The 16,822-nt window shown below is 42.5% G+C and overlaps 1 protein-coding gene across 6 annotated transcripts; it reads left to right on the top strand.

The window, feature by feature from the left end:
* The first annotated feature begins 4,924 nt into the window (after positions 1–4,924).
* vwa5b2 (von Willebrand factor A domain containing 5B2) lies at positions 4,925–16,821 on the top strand. 6 transcript variants are annotated; one of them, XM_044040941.1, is made up of 22 exons: positions 4,925–5,009; positions 6,416–6,589; positions 6,822–7,028; positions 7,507–7,732; positions 7,841–7,998; positions 8,601–8,732; positions 8,821–8,945; positions 9,052–9,228; positions 9,339–9,449; positions 10,393–10,595; positions 11,350–11,464; positions 11,748–11,933; positions 12,012–12,225; positions 12,312–12,637; positions 12,915–13,146; positions 13,240–13,575; positions 13,646–13,783; positions 14,111–14,239; positions 14,317–14,367; positions 14,766–14,877; positions 15,296–15,419; positions 15,562–16,821. In XM_044040941.1, the coding sequence occupies exons 2-22, from the start codon at positions 6,451–6,453 to the stop codon at positions 16,321–16,323; spliced, it is 4,203 nt and encodes a 1,400-aa protein (XP_043896876.1). In that variant the 5' UTR covers positions 4,925–5,009; positions 6,416–6,450; the 3' UTR covers positions 16,324–16,821. The 6 variants fall into 6 exon arrangements, with proteins under 6 accessions (XP_043896876.1, XP_043896870.1, XP_043896857.1 ...); XM_044040935.1 differs by having other exon boundaries at positions 6,375–6,589; XM_044040922.1 differs by lacking the exon at positions 4,925–5,009 and adding an exon at positions 5,184–5,499 and having other exon boundaries at positions 6,375–6,589.
* The last annotated feature ends 1 nt before the right edge of the window (position 16,822 follows it).

Below are 16,822 nucleotides of genomic sequence, written 5' to 3'. Positions count from 1 at the left end.
AAGCAACTAAGCAACATAGTTGTGTTAATTATTCTGCATTTTCGAGACTTTACGGAGTCTCGAAGGGGGGAATGAAGTATATGAACTAAGAAGAACACATTAACACAACTAATGTTTAATACTTAAACATATTAAAGATTTACATTAATAAGTAAACATGAGACAAGAGGGTCTCTTGGACACATGACAAGTCAGACCATACGTTGTACAATAGGCATCCTGTATAGGACAAGTAGCTTGAGGGTCTGTCTTGGATATGGTTAGTTAGGAAATATAGATGTCTCTTGTTTGATTAAATGGTGATATTGTCCAAGGTAAAGATCATGGGACAGTATGGCATATCTGGACCCAACTTGTTTTCCAAGTTGTTGTATTATGGAAACAGGAGAAAGGCGGGTGTCGAAACATGTGATGCCTGCAAATAGGAGTGTTAGAGAATCTATATAGTGTTGGTTTTGCTTTTCTGAGGCAGAATTGTTCGGAGATTCGGCAGGAGCACATTCTCCCAAGCTGCTGTGGCAGCTTGGTTCTGACGCCTGACTTGTAACTGAATAAAATCCCTTTGTTCGGTACAAGTCCTGTGTCAGCGAGGTCTTTTTCTGCATCATCAACTCATCACCTATCGTTCAGAAGAAGAAGGAAGCCTGACAAAAACGACAACAACCAGTGAGGTTCTTGCCTTACCAAGTGACTGCACTGTCAATTATTAGCACTGCTCGTGCAAAGAGTAAAGTCCGGCTGACTAAACTGAAGAACTAAGTGTTTAGTGATTATGTTTATTACTGTGAATGAGCAGGATCTCTGCAGACAAGAGTCCAGTTTACTAGATTTAAAAAAAAAAAAAACATCTTTGGTGGTAAAAGAAGGTTCACCAGCCTACAGAGCTTACCTTATGAGTAATTGCAATAAAAGGGCATCTGGAAATATGAAATAACTCACTGTCTGTCACTAAACACAGACAGTTTTAGTTTTCCCTGTCTGTGACATTTCGAAATGTGCTGATCAATATGTCACAAACATGACTGATGGTGAATTGGTGCTAAGGTCCCTGAGTGAGTACCATTTTGACTGATACATTATGTGCTTACATATTTTATTATATTTAATTTGTAATTTTGTAATTAAAACATTTAGTACATTTTAAACTAGCTACTTTTATACTTACATTTTTAGACCAGAAACTTTACTTGGATAAGTAAAATGATATCAAAGTAGTGGTACTTTTACTTAAGTAGAATATTTCAGTGCAGTTTCCACCTCTGGGGTTAGGGTTACCTTGTATTTTTAAAACTTTAATTTTCACTGTCCTGTGATTAAGCATTAACGGACAGTTTTTGTTTTTTGAGAATTTGTCCATTGCAGAAAGTAATTGTTGAACCTAGTAATTTAGCAACCTTGCTGCATGGTTTTAAATAGCAAGTGGCAAATCAGTAGCTAATTAGACAAACGTGACAGATAAATATTAGTTACTGAACTGTATATGAGCCTTTATTTGTCTCTCACATAAGAACGTTTGAAAACAAGTGAGATGCACGTCTGTGTTTGACACAGCAGTGATTGGACGAGCTTGAACTGCAGAAACTCACGTGAATGCACAATCGTCATCAGCTGAAGCGTCTACGGGTTCTTTACTGTGAGGAGCACAGTCTCATCACTGACCGGCTGCTGCATCGAGTTACACAAAGACAAATCTGCAACGCTCATCACAAAATCACACCACAATAAGAAGCTGAATAACACCCATGAAACCATTTCTCCCATTGTTTCAAAGAGAAAACAATTGAAATGTAGGTCAGTGGGGTACGCAAGGCAAAAGAGGATCCCAACATTTAGACCCAGACAAGAACCCCCCCGACAATAGTCAGGCAGAAGTAGCTCATGTGCACGGGCCTGTATTGGGTCATTATTAGGCATGTTGCTAATTAGGTCTATTATGATATCAACAGTCACGTTAACTGTCACTAAACACAGTTGTCACCCACTGCTCAATCATGGAACACTGAATCAAAGTGGAAAAACAAAAAAAAGAAAATATATATATAACTTTGACTTTATTCACTTCTGAAGAAGACAACGTGCACACATGTATTGGAACTTCTTTACATCTGCTCATGGATGTAGTTTACCTGTAAGGAGGCTGGTCACACTGTGATGGGTCTCAGTGAGCTGTGGTTCATGAGCTGGCCTCTTTGCACATGCTCATATTCTGTCCACAAGGGTTTGGACACAGCTTCCTCTAAAACCACAAAAAAACAGAAACATTGTGATTTAATCCTTAACAAGCCTGCAGTGCACAACAATATACTGTACAGGCATATTTGTGTTAGAGGTGGATAAAAAATGAATGACATCAAAAGGTGAAACAGCAGATTGTAATAAACGGAGGCCCCACCTCCACTGATCCCTCCTTTTTCTCTGCTCGTCAAGGAGACTGTACAGAAAGGATGTAACTCCTCTTTAATTGTGTAGAAAGCATTTGCTTTGAAACATGAAATGCACAATCCGACTGGTGTCAGTAAAGCAAGGCCCTCGCCTGAAAGGCATACTCTGATTTTTCATTTTACAGGGATTGCATTCATAAAAAACATACTGATACATATCAACATATTCGATTTCTGCCAATAGGCCCTAAATGTCACACACTAGACCTTTAACTACTCAAGAGCCACATTTTAAGAGGAGCAACTGTGATCTGAATTAATGATTATTTATCCACTTCAAAGAAAACACATTAGATAATGTTATTCTGGGTAATTCCATCTTTAGAGACAAAGTGGCAAAAAAAGAGAACAAAAAGTCTAAGAGCAGACAAAAATCATCTGTTTTTAATATGTTTGGACATTACAGCTGATGAGGACAAACAAAGCCACATACAGTGACTCCAATCCAAGGCTGACATCTAGTGACACAATAATGAAACCTCATTTAGTGCAGAGACTCAAAATGATTCTTTTTTTTTTTCTTCTTCTAAGCCAAGAACTCCTTACAGGATTAAAAAAAAATTATATCAGGTGAAGAATGACTGACGCGAATGTGTCTTGCGGAGAGAAATTGGAATACATCACATTATATTTCTCTGTAGAACAAAGCAGGCACAAAAGGCCACTTGGAGGCAGCATGGGACACTGGTAACAAGTGACCAGTTGAGTGGTTTACCTATGGTTGACTTGCCCCAAATCAAAACACAACACCAGGCTGCAGCAGCCGCAGCACTCTGTATCAAAACAAACAAACAAACAGTAGAGTGCTCCTCATGCAGCTGAAATATCAAAAGGTTCTGTTCTGATCTGACTCACCTCTTTTTCATCATCCCATCTTTCTCTCTCTTTGCACACACACACACACACACACACACCACTGCATTAATGTCCATATTGGCTCTTGTTGTGTCATATACTTTGAAAGTGATTCAAATAATTACTTTGACATGTTTGAGTCAGGACAGTGTGACAGTGAACCAACATGCACCCTGAAACCGACGAAGCTAAATGGAACTCAGCCATCACACATTTGATCATTAACACCAGTGACTTTGATAATGTTACCTCCTCATCCACAAGTCCTGTGGCTGACTACGATCAAAGCTTATACCTAAAAAAAATAAATCCATATTCACTCACTTCTTTGACAACAAAAAGCAGGAATATGAAATGATATAATTTACCTCATGGATTATTGCATTTCAATCTCATATTTGAAAGAAAACAGCGAAGGACAGTATTTTCTGATGGAATCAAAACTGTAATTCAGTCGTGAGCACATAACTATTAATATCCACCTTTGCAATTGTTCTGCTTTTATTCTCCTATGTTCCATCCACTTAAGTTGAAAATAGACAGAGTATTAATGCATTATATATTTATTCAACTTTTTTTAAACGGGTAAATCCCACTGAGATTAAAAAAAAACTCTTTTCCACAGGAGACCATAGCGAAGATTAGAAGCGTCACATAAAACACAAATAACAAAGTTACACAGTTAAAACACAGAATAAAAAACAATGACAAATGAATAAACAAGGTATGATTAAAAAAAAGTACTGAAAAGTACATGTGCTGGAATCAGCCTCAAATACTCGCACTCAATGAAATCAATTCTGTCGTTTTCTAAGGAACAGAAAGCAACAGATTAGTAAAGGAGTAACGGCCAGTACTTCGATGTGCATTCAGATCACAAGGCAGTAGACCAATAATTGCCTCATAGAAGAGGATGTACTAGTGGCTGAGCTTTTTTAATGTCATCAGGAGAAACTGGAACATAAGAAAAGTCGTTTTTTTCTTCTTCCACTTATGTAGTGTGTAGGAAAAAACCTGTGCATCTTCTCTTGTCTCACCTCCTCATGCCTGCTGCTGCTGCTGTCTGACTGACCGGTTAGGAGAAGCAGAACACAAGTCCCCCTCCTCTCCTCCTCTCCTCCTCTCCTCCTCTCTCTGGCCATTAGCCATGAATTATGGTGCTGCTACCATCACAGCCAATTGTCTGGATGAGAAGCAGACTCTGCCTCACTCACCACTGTGTCGCTAGCTAGGATCGTAGTTTGTGATCAGCTCTGTGCTCCAGGTCAGAGCAGGTAAGCAGATGACATTTTCACTTATCAGGAAATAATGTGGGTTAGTGCTGGGCTGCATGTTGCTGAGATTTCACCAACATGCTCCATTCCAATTTATTAAAACTGCCCGACACTGAAAATACATGTCCTGTAATGACTTTTGGAGGTTTTATATGATAGATGATCTGTTATAGAAGGAAGACTGTCGTCATCCTCGATTTTGTGACTCTTAAAATTTCCCTTACAGGGTGTTTGATTTGTGGAGAGAGAGAAAGAACGAGAAAGAGAGAGAGAGGCACAGGGATATGAGGGAAAGAGAGAGAGAGAGAGAGAGAGAGAGAACACTATTGGCTACCAGGAAAACTCCTATCATTGTGTCACATGCGAGTAGATGTGATGGTGGAGTGATGCAGAGGCTGGACACAGAAGCAAGTGATCAGACACTGCATTGACCAGTACAGTAAGTGTCTCTGGATGTTTGTTTTTGTTTGTTCTCATGAGCTTTTAGTTGACATGGGGGGGGGGCAGTGTTGCACAGAGTCAGAGTTTGCAAAGAGCCAAACAGAATAATTAAACCTTGCAAAATGTAACATTTCCACTCTGTAAATGGAATAATAACTGCTTTAACTCCAATGCCAATCTGCCATTTACCCAAATGTGCTTTTATATTCAATGTCTGGTCCAACCTGAACTTTATGTGTTTGTGTTTGGCACACACATGAGCACAATTGGTGTAAAGAAGTAATTATCTCTCTCTGTACTGTAGTATGTGTCAGGTCCTACAGGCGGCTGCAATGATGTACTTTTCCTTTTGTGTGTGTGTGTGTGTGTGTGTGTGTGTGTATTCTGACAGAAGCAGTTTGTCCCACTATAACAAACCAGGCATTTATTTGCCTCTCATGAGCTGAGAGCATGGTAACCAGATGGAGGCTGTTGATCTTGTTAGATAGGTAGACACGAACGCACTATTACCTGGATCCCAGTGAACACACACACACACACACAAATGCTCACATGATGTGCACACAAACACACAGGCATATGTTTATGTTTACTCACTGGTGTGTGTTTTTATTAGGTGGTCCATCATGAAGTGATGTTTTATACATCTTGAGTTACTGCTCTCAGTAGACCACACACTTCTAATTTGAATTCACATAACATGTGCAATATCAGTGAAATATCCTAAATGTGAACCCCTGTTTTAGATATTCTAGTTACACAATGTTTATATTGTAGTATTCATTTACAGTTTTATTGGGTTCTTTTTATTTGATAGTTTTATTTCTTATATCTCCTGGTGTTTATAATGCATGCTTACTGTTTCTTACATGTGTTTGTTTGTCCACTGCTGGAACACGCACTGTCCTATCTTAGGAGACTGCAAAATAGTTGACTTAGAAAAGACCGTGGGTAAGAAAGAGTAAGACAGTAAGTTCACATTTGTTCGCGTTCACATGGCGACTGCATATGCTAAGCTTGATGCATAGTTTAATCAGTGTTGACCTGTGATGTCAATGATTGACCAAGTCTCTAACTATTAGTGCCGGTTGCTAAGAGCCTAAGGAGCTAGTTTGGATACATGTCTAATGTGAGCTGATGTGCACATATGAATAAATATATATCTGGGAGGCATGACTGCATAATAATGCCAAAACAAGAGGACATTTTAAATGATTTATAATCGGTCAATCTGTTTTTGTCTTTTCTTTTGTTTGGCACAAGTTGATTCACAGAGATGATTGTGATTGCTCACTGAATGTGAAATGAGAGAATTTAAATGCAGACTCACATATTCTTTTCTTTTCCTTTCCTGTCTGTTCAGACCTTTTCACTGGTCGTCTGTGTACCTGTTTTCACATGCAGCTCTCACAGGTGAAGCTCGCTGGTATCCTGAAAAGATGGTGGGACTGAGAAACCGTTCTACATGGGAACCATTGCTCCTAAAGGCCTCGTGCATCAAGTCCTGTGCCAACGGCTGCTCACTGGGCATCACTGCACAGCTCACCTATGCCAATGCTGACCTGGAGTCAGTAGAAGGTGAGTCATTGGATGCAAGCCCTAGTGAGTGTATTTCAATTCCACATTAAAAAGCAAACAGTAATTAGGATGGGACTTTTTACTTTCTGATAAGCAGATGGACCAGTTTGTTGGGGATAAATCATCTTCTATATTAAATCACATTCACTGAACATAAATATGAAATACAGCAGAGGCAAAGGTCTGAAATAATTGTCTTATGTGTCTACGATGTGCTGTCATGTACATGTAGGGGTGTTCGTTTACCCTCTCGGGGAAAGGGAGGTTGTCGTGGGCTTTGAGGCTTCTGTTGCTGGCCGACTAGTGGGTGTCCAGATAGAGAGTCGAGGGAAGCTGAAGGACTGCTGTTTGGACTGTTGCCCTGGATCTGGTCTTGAAACACACTGTCGGGAGTGGGGCTGTTGTGGAGGCTCCAGCCATGATATTCAATGTACCAATGGTAAGAAGAGAAAATTGTTTTTGTTGTGAGATGGTAATATAATTATCTGACATACTTTAAGGACTTTTTTTTTTTTAACTCACCAACAAATAAGTCCGGCCCATTCTTTGATGGATATTGCTCGTGGACATTGGTCACTGCTTTTCTGTCCTCCAGACACTTGAACTTTACAAACCCCCAGACCTGATGAGGAATATCTGAAGAGGGATAAATTCACAGTCACGATCATCTGGATATATATGAAATGTCAACAATTAAAGATGCTTCATGCTTTCAGCTCAAATCAAAGTTGGGGGACTAAAGTCAGCTGTTATTAAATGTTATTAATAAAGTACAAATCACACTAATTACTGAACTGTGGGAGACAACACCACACAGAATTTGCAGCCTACAATTATTTTTGATTTCAAAACAACATAGATTTTCTCCATTGTCTGTTTTATGTTGTTTAACAATGTAACTACATTATATTTTGTAGGGCATCTCATCCTGGATGAAGACCTTGAAAGAACCACCTTCATCGTGGGCACAGGCCTCATTAGCCCCATGGACATCGTGTCCATTGTCATAAGCACCACGCTCGAACTCCCCACGTTGGAAAATGGAGCGATCCACATCGTCTACCCGTCGTTACTCACTCCAGTTGTCACTGGTCAGATGTCGTCAAGCAAGAGTGAAAATGGGGGGAAATTAGAGGAAACTGGGTATTTACGTCACATCTATATGTGGCACCTTTAAGAAAATTAGATGCAATGTAGCCTGAGTAGTTTTTTGTTTTCCTTATCAGTCTACTCTGTTCTCCTCCTCCTTAGAGCAACCAGCTGTTTCGGTGCCACCTCAGGAAAACAAGATCGAATCCTAGACTATGATCAGCAGTGTGCCCACGCCATCTTCACCAGTCCAGCTGCCAACCTGGCTCCGTATGAGCTCAACTTCCAGCTGCTTGTCAGAGGGGCCTGCCTGCTGGCCGGTGAATTCTTCTCAAATATGTTTGATTCAGTAATTGTGACATTATTGGAATCAAAGACAGAGAGCACATACCTCTAATTTTCCCTTTAAATTCAACCAAGCCTTATAGAAAAAAAAAAATAAAAATCCTTCTAAAAAACAAACAAACAAGGCAACCAACAGAGATGATGGTGGGAAAATCCAGGAGTTAGTATTCATCGTCTAAAGCAGAGGTGTCAAACTGGCGGCCTGCAGGCCACATGCGGCCCACTACTTAATATCATGTTATAATGAAAACATGGCCCACGACTACTCCACATTATTGTTTACTTAATTTTAGATTTATTTCTGTCTGCAGATCTATTTTGCCATCATTCCATATCAAATCAAACACTGTTACTTAGAAATTGTGTGAAATATCATCATGAATATCATTATTGCGATACCATGTGATCATTTTAAGATTGTATTGCCCACCTGATACTGAACAGTTGCTGTTGTTGTTGTTTTTAAGTCATTTGAGTTTGACGCCCCCTGGTCTAAAGTAATTAATACCTCACAAAAAAATGTAAATGAAATTCTTGAAAAATTTAAAAATTATTTTCTGCCTAAACTGATTTTCAGGACTAGAGAGCCCCACTCACGCTCTGAGGGCAGACGCAGACCCCAGTGCCCAAAGTGCCTCAGCCACCTACATCACTCTGGCACAAGAGCATCAATATGACAGACACATAGAGATCATTCTGCACCTCAGTGGTGAGCAATGGCAAAGCGTACCTTAAAGTGTTTGCACTTCCTCTTCCTGTTCGTTTCTGTTTGCTCACATTTATATTTACACTCACAGAACCTCACAGCCCGTTGGTCATCTTAGAGAGAGGCAGACTCTCCTTCAGGCAGTATGAACAGCAGATGTGGTCCCGCCGTGATTTCGTCCGCTGCGCCCGCAAAGATTCTGAACCCGAGAGGAAGGTTGCTGGATCCCATTTGTTTTTCACATCTCATGCCTTTACAGATGCTGGACTTGATTGTTTTCTAGAGTGTGCTGAAAGACAGTGTGCCTGTGTTTAACTTTCAGCTGGAGTTTGTAAGGAAGCGGTATCATAAGGACATTTTGAGCAGCCCAGTTTTGATGCTCAACTTCTGTCCTGACCTGCTGTGTGAACCTCCCGAGCTGCAGAAAGCCACCAGGGAGCTGCTGTTCCTTGTCGATCGCAGCGGCAGCATGAGTGGCACCAACATCCATCGTGTTAAGGTGATCTGCAGTGACCGAGAAACACACAGACATACAAGTAGAGTTTAACTTTCAGATTTAGATGCATGGATGCATAAATAAGTCTCTCCCCTCCCCCCCCATTTCCACAGGAAGCCATGGTGGTGGCACTGAAGAGCATCCCTTCTGGCTCCATGCTCAACATTGTGGGATTTGGCACCACCATAAAGCCTCTGTTCACCTCCAGCAAGCTCTGCACTGATGTTAGCGTTACACAATGACCGAAATAAGAATGTAGAATAATCTGAATCTGTCTTGTTTCAATGACTAGCAGATAAAGAATGTGGAAACTTTTATTATAGTAAAAGTACCACTATTTTGAGTAAAAGCACAGTTACTTTCCACCTCTGTATTTCATGTAATGTACTGCAATATTCTTTCTTACATGTAAATAGCAGTATTTTCACTCCACATGAGATTTGCGTTTGGCCAATGCCAATTTCAGCTGACTTGTGTGAAAGGCGGGGTACACGGGTCACCAGTCCATCACAGGGCCACATATAGAGACAAACAACCATCCACTCTCACACCTATGGTCAATTTAGAGTGTTCAATTGACCTAATCCCCAAATCTGCATGTTTTTGGACTGTGGGAGGAAACCAGAGAACCCGCACAAAACCCACAGTATTTTCAGTGAAAGAAAATACATGGAGCATTTAAAGCAGGCCTCCTGAAAGCAGATGTTTTCCAACCATGTCGGACTATGCGTTCTGTTTTGTCCATTCTCTAATCAGGCAATAGGTCAGTTCCTTGGGTTGCCTTAGTAGCAGAGTATCAGGTTTATCCAGACCAGGGCCTGCGAGAACAAACAGTCTTTTCACATACACCTCACCATATGGTGACCTTTCATGCACTTTTAGAGGCGCAGGAGACTTCGTTCCACCTCCTCTCCTGTCAGCCTTGTTTGTCCCCGGTATGATTTATAGCCGCTTAAAGCCAGGTGCTAATGTGCGAATGTTTGCTCTGTCTTTATTGGAGAAGCGGCGATTACACTTTTTGGCCACACTCAGGATTATCGGGGTAGCTGATATGAAACAGTGAAGTGATGTTTGCACGGGACAGGTGTTCTTTGCTGACGCCTGATTCTCCAGCCTGTACCGTAGCTCTGATTGCATCTCTTCTTTTCATCTTCTGTATGCAAACAGGTCACCCTTATGCAGGCATATGAATATGTCCAGAGGATGAGGGCGGATATGCGAGGCACCAACCTCCTGGGGGCGCTGTCCTGGGTGTACCAGCAGCCCATGCAGCGCTCATATCCTCGCCAGGTTTTCATCATTACAGATGGATCCATTGGTAATGTAGCCAAAGTGCTGGAGTTGGTCCGCAGAAACACGTGCACTGGCAGGTATGCAGTCCCAACACGCAACTGGCTTTTAGATATTTAACTCCCACGTGTGAGGGGAATCAGGAGGAGTCCTTCAGCAATCAGTCGTTAGTTGTAACACCCAGTTTTATAAGATTGATTCTTTGGCTGGGATGTAATGGGACATTAAATCACTGTGAGGGATGGAGTACAGTGAGTGTGGGCAGAGTGAGGTGATAAATATATGACACAGACACAGCGTGAGGGCAGAGATGAGACAAGACGGAATCAGAGGGAGAGGGAACACGAGCAAACGGTGATTTCGAGAAAGTGAGAGCAAAGCACTAGGTCTGAGGTACAGTATGTTTCAGCCACGCCCAGTAATCCTGTTAAGTGCACTCCTCTGCAGTGAGAGTCCCGCCCCTCGGATTTTCCCCAGACCCTTCAGCAATGCACAATAACTTCATTTATCCTTCATTAGTATTCTCCTGTTGAACTGACTTTCCCCACTGTATTTTGGCTGTCCCGCAGTGTGTATAACCATATTTCTTCCTCAGTCCACATCCATTTGTTCCATTTCTATCCTCTTATTCGTAGTGTACTAACAGTATGAAGCAGTCCAGACACATTATAAGGTCTAAGCCTTTTTCAAACTCAACAAATGAAGCAAATGGCAATGGCTTGTGACCACCGCAAAAGAAAACTACACACATAGACGCCTATAAATTAGTAACTCGTGCTTGATGTGTTTAAAATTATTCTATACTTATGGTGATATATCATATCACCTCTGCAGATGCTTTGGTTTGGGCCTTGGTCCTCGAGCCTGCAGGCGTCTCCTGCAGGGCGTTGCCAAATTAACAGGGGGGACCACAGAGTTCTTGGACGAGGAGGAGAGACTCCAGCCCAAGGTCAGCAGCTCTGCAACACTGCCACCTACTGGAGAAAATTATGAAGTGTAGAACAATTATTGGCACCAGACTCAAAGATGTTCATAAATGATCACATTATGTACACAGAGTAATCAGTATCTTTAAAAAAAAGTATTGTAAATGACAAGTTATCTTAGCCATTTCTTTAGGGAATTAGCACTTTAGATTCAGTTGTATTTGAAAATTTTCAATTATAGAACGTGAATTATTAATAATCAAAGAAAATGGAGTGTAAACTGTCGTGACTGATCTTGCATTTCAGTTAATCAAGTCCTTGAAAAAGGCCTTTGAACCTGTGCTCACTGACCTGCGGATTGACTGGTACTTGCCTGAAAACATGGAGGCTCTTCTTTCGCCCAATGAAATCCCTCCGCTCTATGCTGGGAATTGCCTGATTGGATACTGTACCCTGTATGATATGACAGGTTTCAAAGCAAAAAGGACAGAGGTATATTACATTTTCTTGTGTATGTCTGTGTGTGTCAGTATGAGAAACTATATTTCTGAACAGGATCATATTTTACAGACTCCTGGTCAAGGCTATAAAGGTGTTTATCGTGGCTCCACTGGGTCTGTTTTTGGACAATCGAACGATGAGCTTTCACCTCCTACCTCCGAATTAATGCCTGTGGTGACGTGTGCAGATGGCACTGACTTAGAGGAGGCACTGAGGGAAATTTCAAGAGAGATATCCTCTGAATTCTCTTGTGCCAAAGACACAGACCCTGGAATCAGTCCAGGTCAGTCACTCATTAGCGGAGCTTCCATTTGCAGACTGGTCACTTCCTGGCATTGTAAATAACAAAGTGGTATTCGCCCACTTTAGGTGTAGACCTGGACTGGTCCAGTGATGTGAGGAGGAGGATCCAGGAGAGCTCTTACATCCAGGAGCAGTATGTCCTCACTCGCTGCTCCCTCAGTAGTGAGCGGAGTCTACACACACAGTCCCACTCACTCATACCCGCCTCGTCAAACACTGACTCAGCAGCAGGCGGTGACCCTCGGTCCTCTGGTTCAGTGCTGGATACAGGGTCTCTACCCCAAGGCCTTGAGGAGATGCCCACTCCAGAACAGAGGTCATCCTTGTCTCGCTGGGCAGACTCAGCATGGCAGCAAAACCTCTCAGTTTTTCCTGATAATGGAGCAAAAAAGGTGACATTTACAGTAAAAATGCTTCTTTGGAGTTGTGTAACGTAATGTTATGAAAAGGTACATGACCAAAGACCTATACTTGAAAATGCTACCTACATAACACCAACAATGTTGCAGATGAAAATTTAAGTCATGATTTTGTAAAATTGTACAACTCTACCTGCTGTGGTATTTAACTCAGGTGGAGACACAGAGCTGTAGGAAACCCCAAAATTAAATCCACAAACTGGGTTTTTGAAGAGTCTGACATGCTCGATGTTCTCTTCTCTGAAAACAGAGTGTGCGCCTGGATGGTGGTGACGAGTGTCGAAAGAGACAAAAAGCTCTGGCCCGTTCAACCATGGCCGCACGGAGTTTCTCCTCCCCACAGGGTGAGTTGGAGATGCATCGCCTACGGCGAGCTCTGGAGAGGGTCTCCTTTGACCAAACGCTGGGAGGCCGACTGGAGGAAAGTGATGGGGAGACAAAGCCCCCATCAACGATGTCCCGCAGAAGCCTCACTGACTCTAGTAAGATGCTACCAAGAAAACCAGGATTACTGTCTGCATACTATTCTCCCTGCAACAGGTTTCTGTCCCTCACGTCTTCACTCTCACCCTCAGATGGTCTCCTGTTCCCCGCCTCTCCTTTGGACTGGGACAGCTTCACAGATCCAGAGTATCTCTTCACTGCTGCTCACTCAGAGGATCCCCCTCCAGGTCAGTGCCGCTCACTCATTCACGGCATGCTCGGTGGCAGGCCTGTATCATGGGAGGTGACTGTTGACCTGGGTCACCTCTGGACTTCTGAGGACCAGGAGACACCAGAGGTTGAGGGAGGCAGAGGTGGAGGAGGAAGACGAGAGGAGCCATGGGAAGAGATAATTCACCAACTGACTGCTCGTTCAGTGATAAGAGACTTTGAGAAAATGGCAGAGAAGGAGAGTGACAGTGGACATGGTGAGGTTTTACTGACGATTTCTTTCACTGACTGGTGTATCTGTACTTAACTTCTCTTTTTTGTTTTAAGGGTCAGCTAAGCGATATCGTATGAAAGCTATCCAGACCAGCAAGCACTGCAACATCATCTGCATGTACACGGCCTTCACTACTACTGACAGCAACCTCAACAAGGGCCTGCCAGACAGCATGGATGTCAAAAACACAGGTGTGTTGCCAGCACATTTTTCAAGGAAATTCAACCAGTTCTTCAAGAGGTTAAAGTTGGCTTCTTTTGAAGGGTGTTTTCTGATTAAATGGCCATAATGAGGTCATCAGTTCAGATTTGGCTTGAAGCTGCTGGGTGAGAGTGTCTATTGTGAGTCCACCAACTATAACTGCAATGCTAGTTCATGCAGCATGCCTGTAAAAGAAGAACATTCCTACTATACTATACATGACCACACTTAAACTATTTAAGCTAATACAAATACAAAGCCTGCTCTTACCCTCTATGACTGCAAGTTTACCATTTGAATCTGTTTGTATACTGTAGGGATGCATTTGGGGAACAGGTGGAGTTCCCAGTCAAGCAGTCGCAGGCAGCGAGCTTATTCTGCAGGTTTGGGCAGAAGGCGTTCCAGCAGAGACAGTGAAGAGATGGAGGACACCTGGAACTCCACAGGTAAACAGACTGAATTATACTACCACCCATATTTGCTGTTAACACTTTAGGTCATCGACAATCTTTGTATCTCTCAGACAGAGATGACACTCCTGCCTCTCCCTGTAGCCTTACATCCTGGGACGCTAGTAAGTATTGCTGTCGACTTAGTCAGAGAAAACACTCCAGTGCAGCATTAGTCCCATAGTTAGAGGCATCTAAAGAAAGAAAGCTGGGTCTGTGTGGAAGAAAAACACATCAGTATCCCCTGAGGTAGTTCTTTGACGTAGTTCTAAAACAACCTCTTTAAATGTGCAGATTGCTGTGGTTTATATACCAAGGTTTGGAGGTGTGAGACCCAAAGACTGCAACAGAGGTGCACTGAGATGGGGGAATTAAATTTGTAGTCTTCGACAATAAGATCTATGACAATTCCTTTTGTAATTTGGGTGAACTAAGCCTTTCAATCCAGTCAGGAAACATCACTTTATAAATGCTGCTAATGAAACAATGCTGTTAAACGTTGTATTCCATGTCGTTGTCTCAGATACAGGGGGTAATGTCCACTCTGCTACAGCCCCAGCAATAGCAGGTGCCTCATACACTCGCTCACAGCGATCAATAGAGAGCAAGTCAATGGAGAGCTTCTTTGGCACCAGGTAAAGACGACTTTCACATTCAATTACAATGATAATAAAAAATGTGGCTTGTAAATGTAGAACCCGACAAGTCGCCTTCACCGAGGAGGTTGTTTTTGCCGGTGTTTGTTTATGTGTTTGCAAGCAGCGTAACTCAAAAACTTAAAAATTCATTTAGATTATTTTTTATCGGGATGTAGATTATGGTCTTTGAATGAACACTACAGAGAGAGCGCTTTCGCTAGTTTTTATACGTACAAGTATTTATTATCGTTCTTTCAATGATGAGCCTGCAATTTTGGTGCAAGTATTAAAGTAGTCTCTTTGAACATCCAGTGCCACGTAGATTTTTCAGCAGCGATTGATCTCAAAAACGATGTGTTTATTTTGTGTCTGTGTATCCAAATGCAAAAACACATTTCCATTCAACATATTCCAGGTTCCCACTTGGCAGACTCAGGTCTTCTATTTCATCAGGAAAGCAGATTCCTCTCAAGTCCCACTGTCTGTCTGCAGAGACAGAGAAACAACCTGAAACAGAAGCCCCAGACTACCTGCCTCTGGTGAGCAACACAGGCATAGTTACTTCATTATTTTTATAAAACAATAAGAAAATCTGTGCAGCATTACTGATCTATAGAGAGCAAACATGGATACTATACTGTGCCACTGTAATACTGTAATGTCTGTATGGTGTGTCATCAGGTGCGCCTGCAGCTGGCATCAGGAGCCTTTCTGCTGACGGAGATCTACTCAGAATGTGTCCAGATACCACTGGACCGCCTAAAAAGGGCTTCACCCTACAGCCTCCACCGCCGCAGCCTCAGCCCACCTTTCCGGTCTACATCTCCCAGTGCTCCATCTTTATCCACCTCCTCAAAGCCCTTTGTTACTCCCTCTAGTCACCATGTTACCTATTCTCCTTCCTCCTCCTTTCTCGCCAAGTCACCTGCACCTTCTTTCCACCACACTCCAGACAGCACTCCCCTGATGCTGGAGCCAAGGCTTCGCCGAAGACACCTGTCTGACCGAGAGCCCGTCACGTCACATCCGGACCTCCCCAGCTTGGAGGAGGGCTCTCTGGAGGAATCTACTGGCCTCTACCAGAGCCAGAGGTACGGCCAAGCAGACAGTGGTCGTGGATCGGAGACAGATGTGTGTGAATGCTCTTCAATAGAGCCTGCTGACCTTCAGGTGAGCTGCCAGTTGGCTCAAGACGACATAGAGGGCTCGAGCTGGGCCACAGCCGTGGCTCTAGCGTGGCTCGAGCACCGCTGTGCTGGCTTTTTCATGGAGTGGGAACTGGTTGCAGCAAAAGCAGACTTCTGGCTGCGCTGCCAGGAGCTGCCCGAAGGAGTGGACCTGGCGGGTCTGAAAGGAGCTGCCAGACAGCTGTTCCTGCTGCTACGCCACTGGGATGAGAACATCAAACTCAACATGCTGTGTTATAATCCCAATAACATGTGAGACAACCATGTGAAAACTCGAGACCGATCAGATTTACATATACTCATTTGTTACTTATGATGGCGACTCCAAAGTAATGCTGCCTTTACAGTGGAAATGGAAATCTTGTCTTTTACCTGCAGGGACCACTAACCCCATAACCTTTTAATATTGTGTTGCACATGAAAAATGTTACTGACGTAGGATTTTTATCAATATGACAAAACAATCCCTGACATCAACCAAGAGGCCTTTTGTTATACTCATGATTTATGCAATCACAAGAATGCCTTGATCACCTGAAGGAGCATTTGTAGTCTCAGTTTTAGCTTTCAGTCTAATCACATTCATGGAGTCGGATGGAAACAATTCTCATTATCAGGGATAATTTGATAAACTATTGAAAGACTACTTTAATGAACCGATTGTTGGGAAAATAATAATAAAAAAACATGCTGGAATTTAACTTGTCGTGACGCGTAACAAACCCATGTGTTAAAAAGAAGCAGCGAATAGCAAG

Source organism: Solea senegalensis, linkage group LG1 (genome assembly GCF_019176455.1).
Source record: "Solea senegalensis isolate Sse05_10M linkage group LG1, IFAPA_SoseM_1, whole genome shotgun sequence".
NCBI lineage: Eukaryota > Metazoa > Chordata > Actinopteri > Pleuronectiformes > Soleidae > Solea > Solea senegalensis.
Note: the sequence above shows the minus strand (reverse complement) of the source record. Positions and strands in the feature narration are given on the sequence as shown.

What these genes read in the sequence shown, in the direction of transcription:
- vwa5b2 (XM_044040910.1), top strand. Translation starts at nt 6,316, where the DNA reads ATGAGAGAATTTAAATGCAGACTCACATATTCTTTTCTTTTCCTTTCC. An exon ending in AGACCCTGGAATCAGTCCAG is followed by an intron (nt 12,226 to 12,311) that starts GTCAGTCACTCA and finishes CGCCCACTTTAG; the next exon opens with GTGTAGACCTGGACTGGTCC. An exon ending in CTGATAATGGAGCAAAAAAG is followed by an intron (nt 12,638 to 12,914) that starts GTGACATTTACA and finishes CTCTGAAAACAG; the next exon opens with AGTGTGCGCCTGGATGGTGG.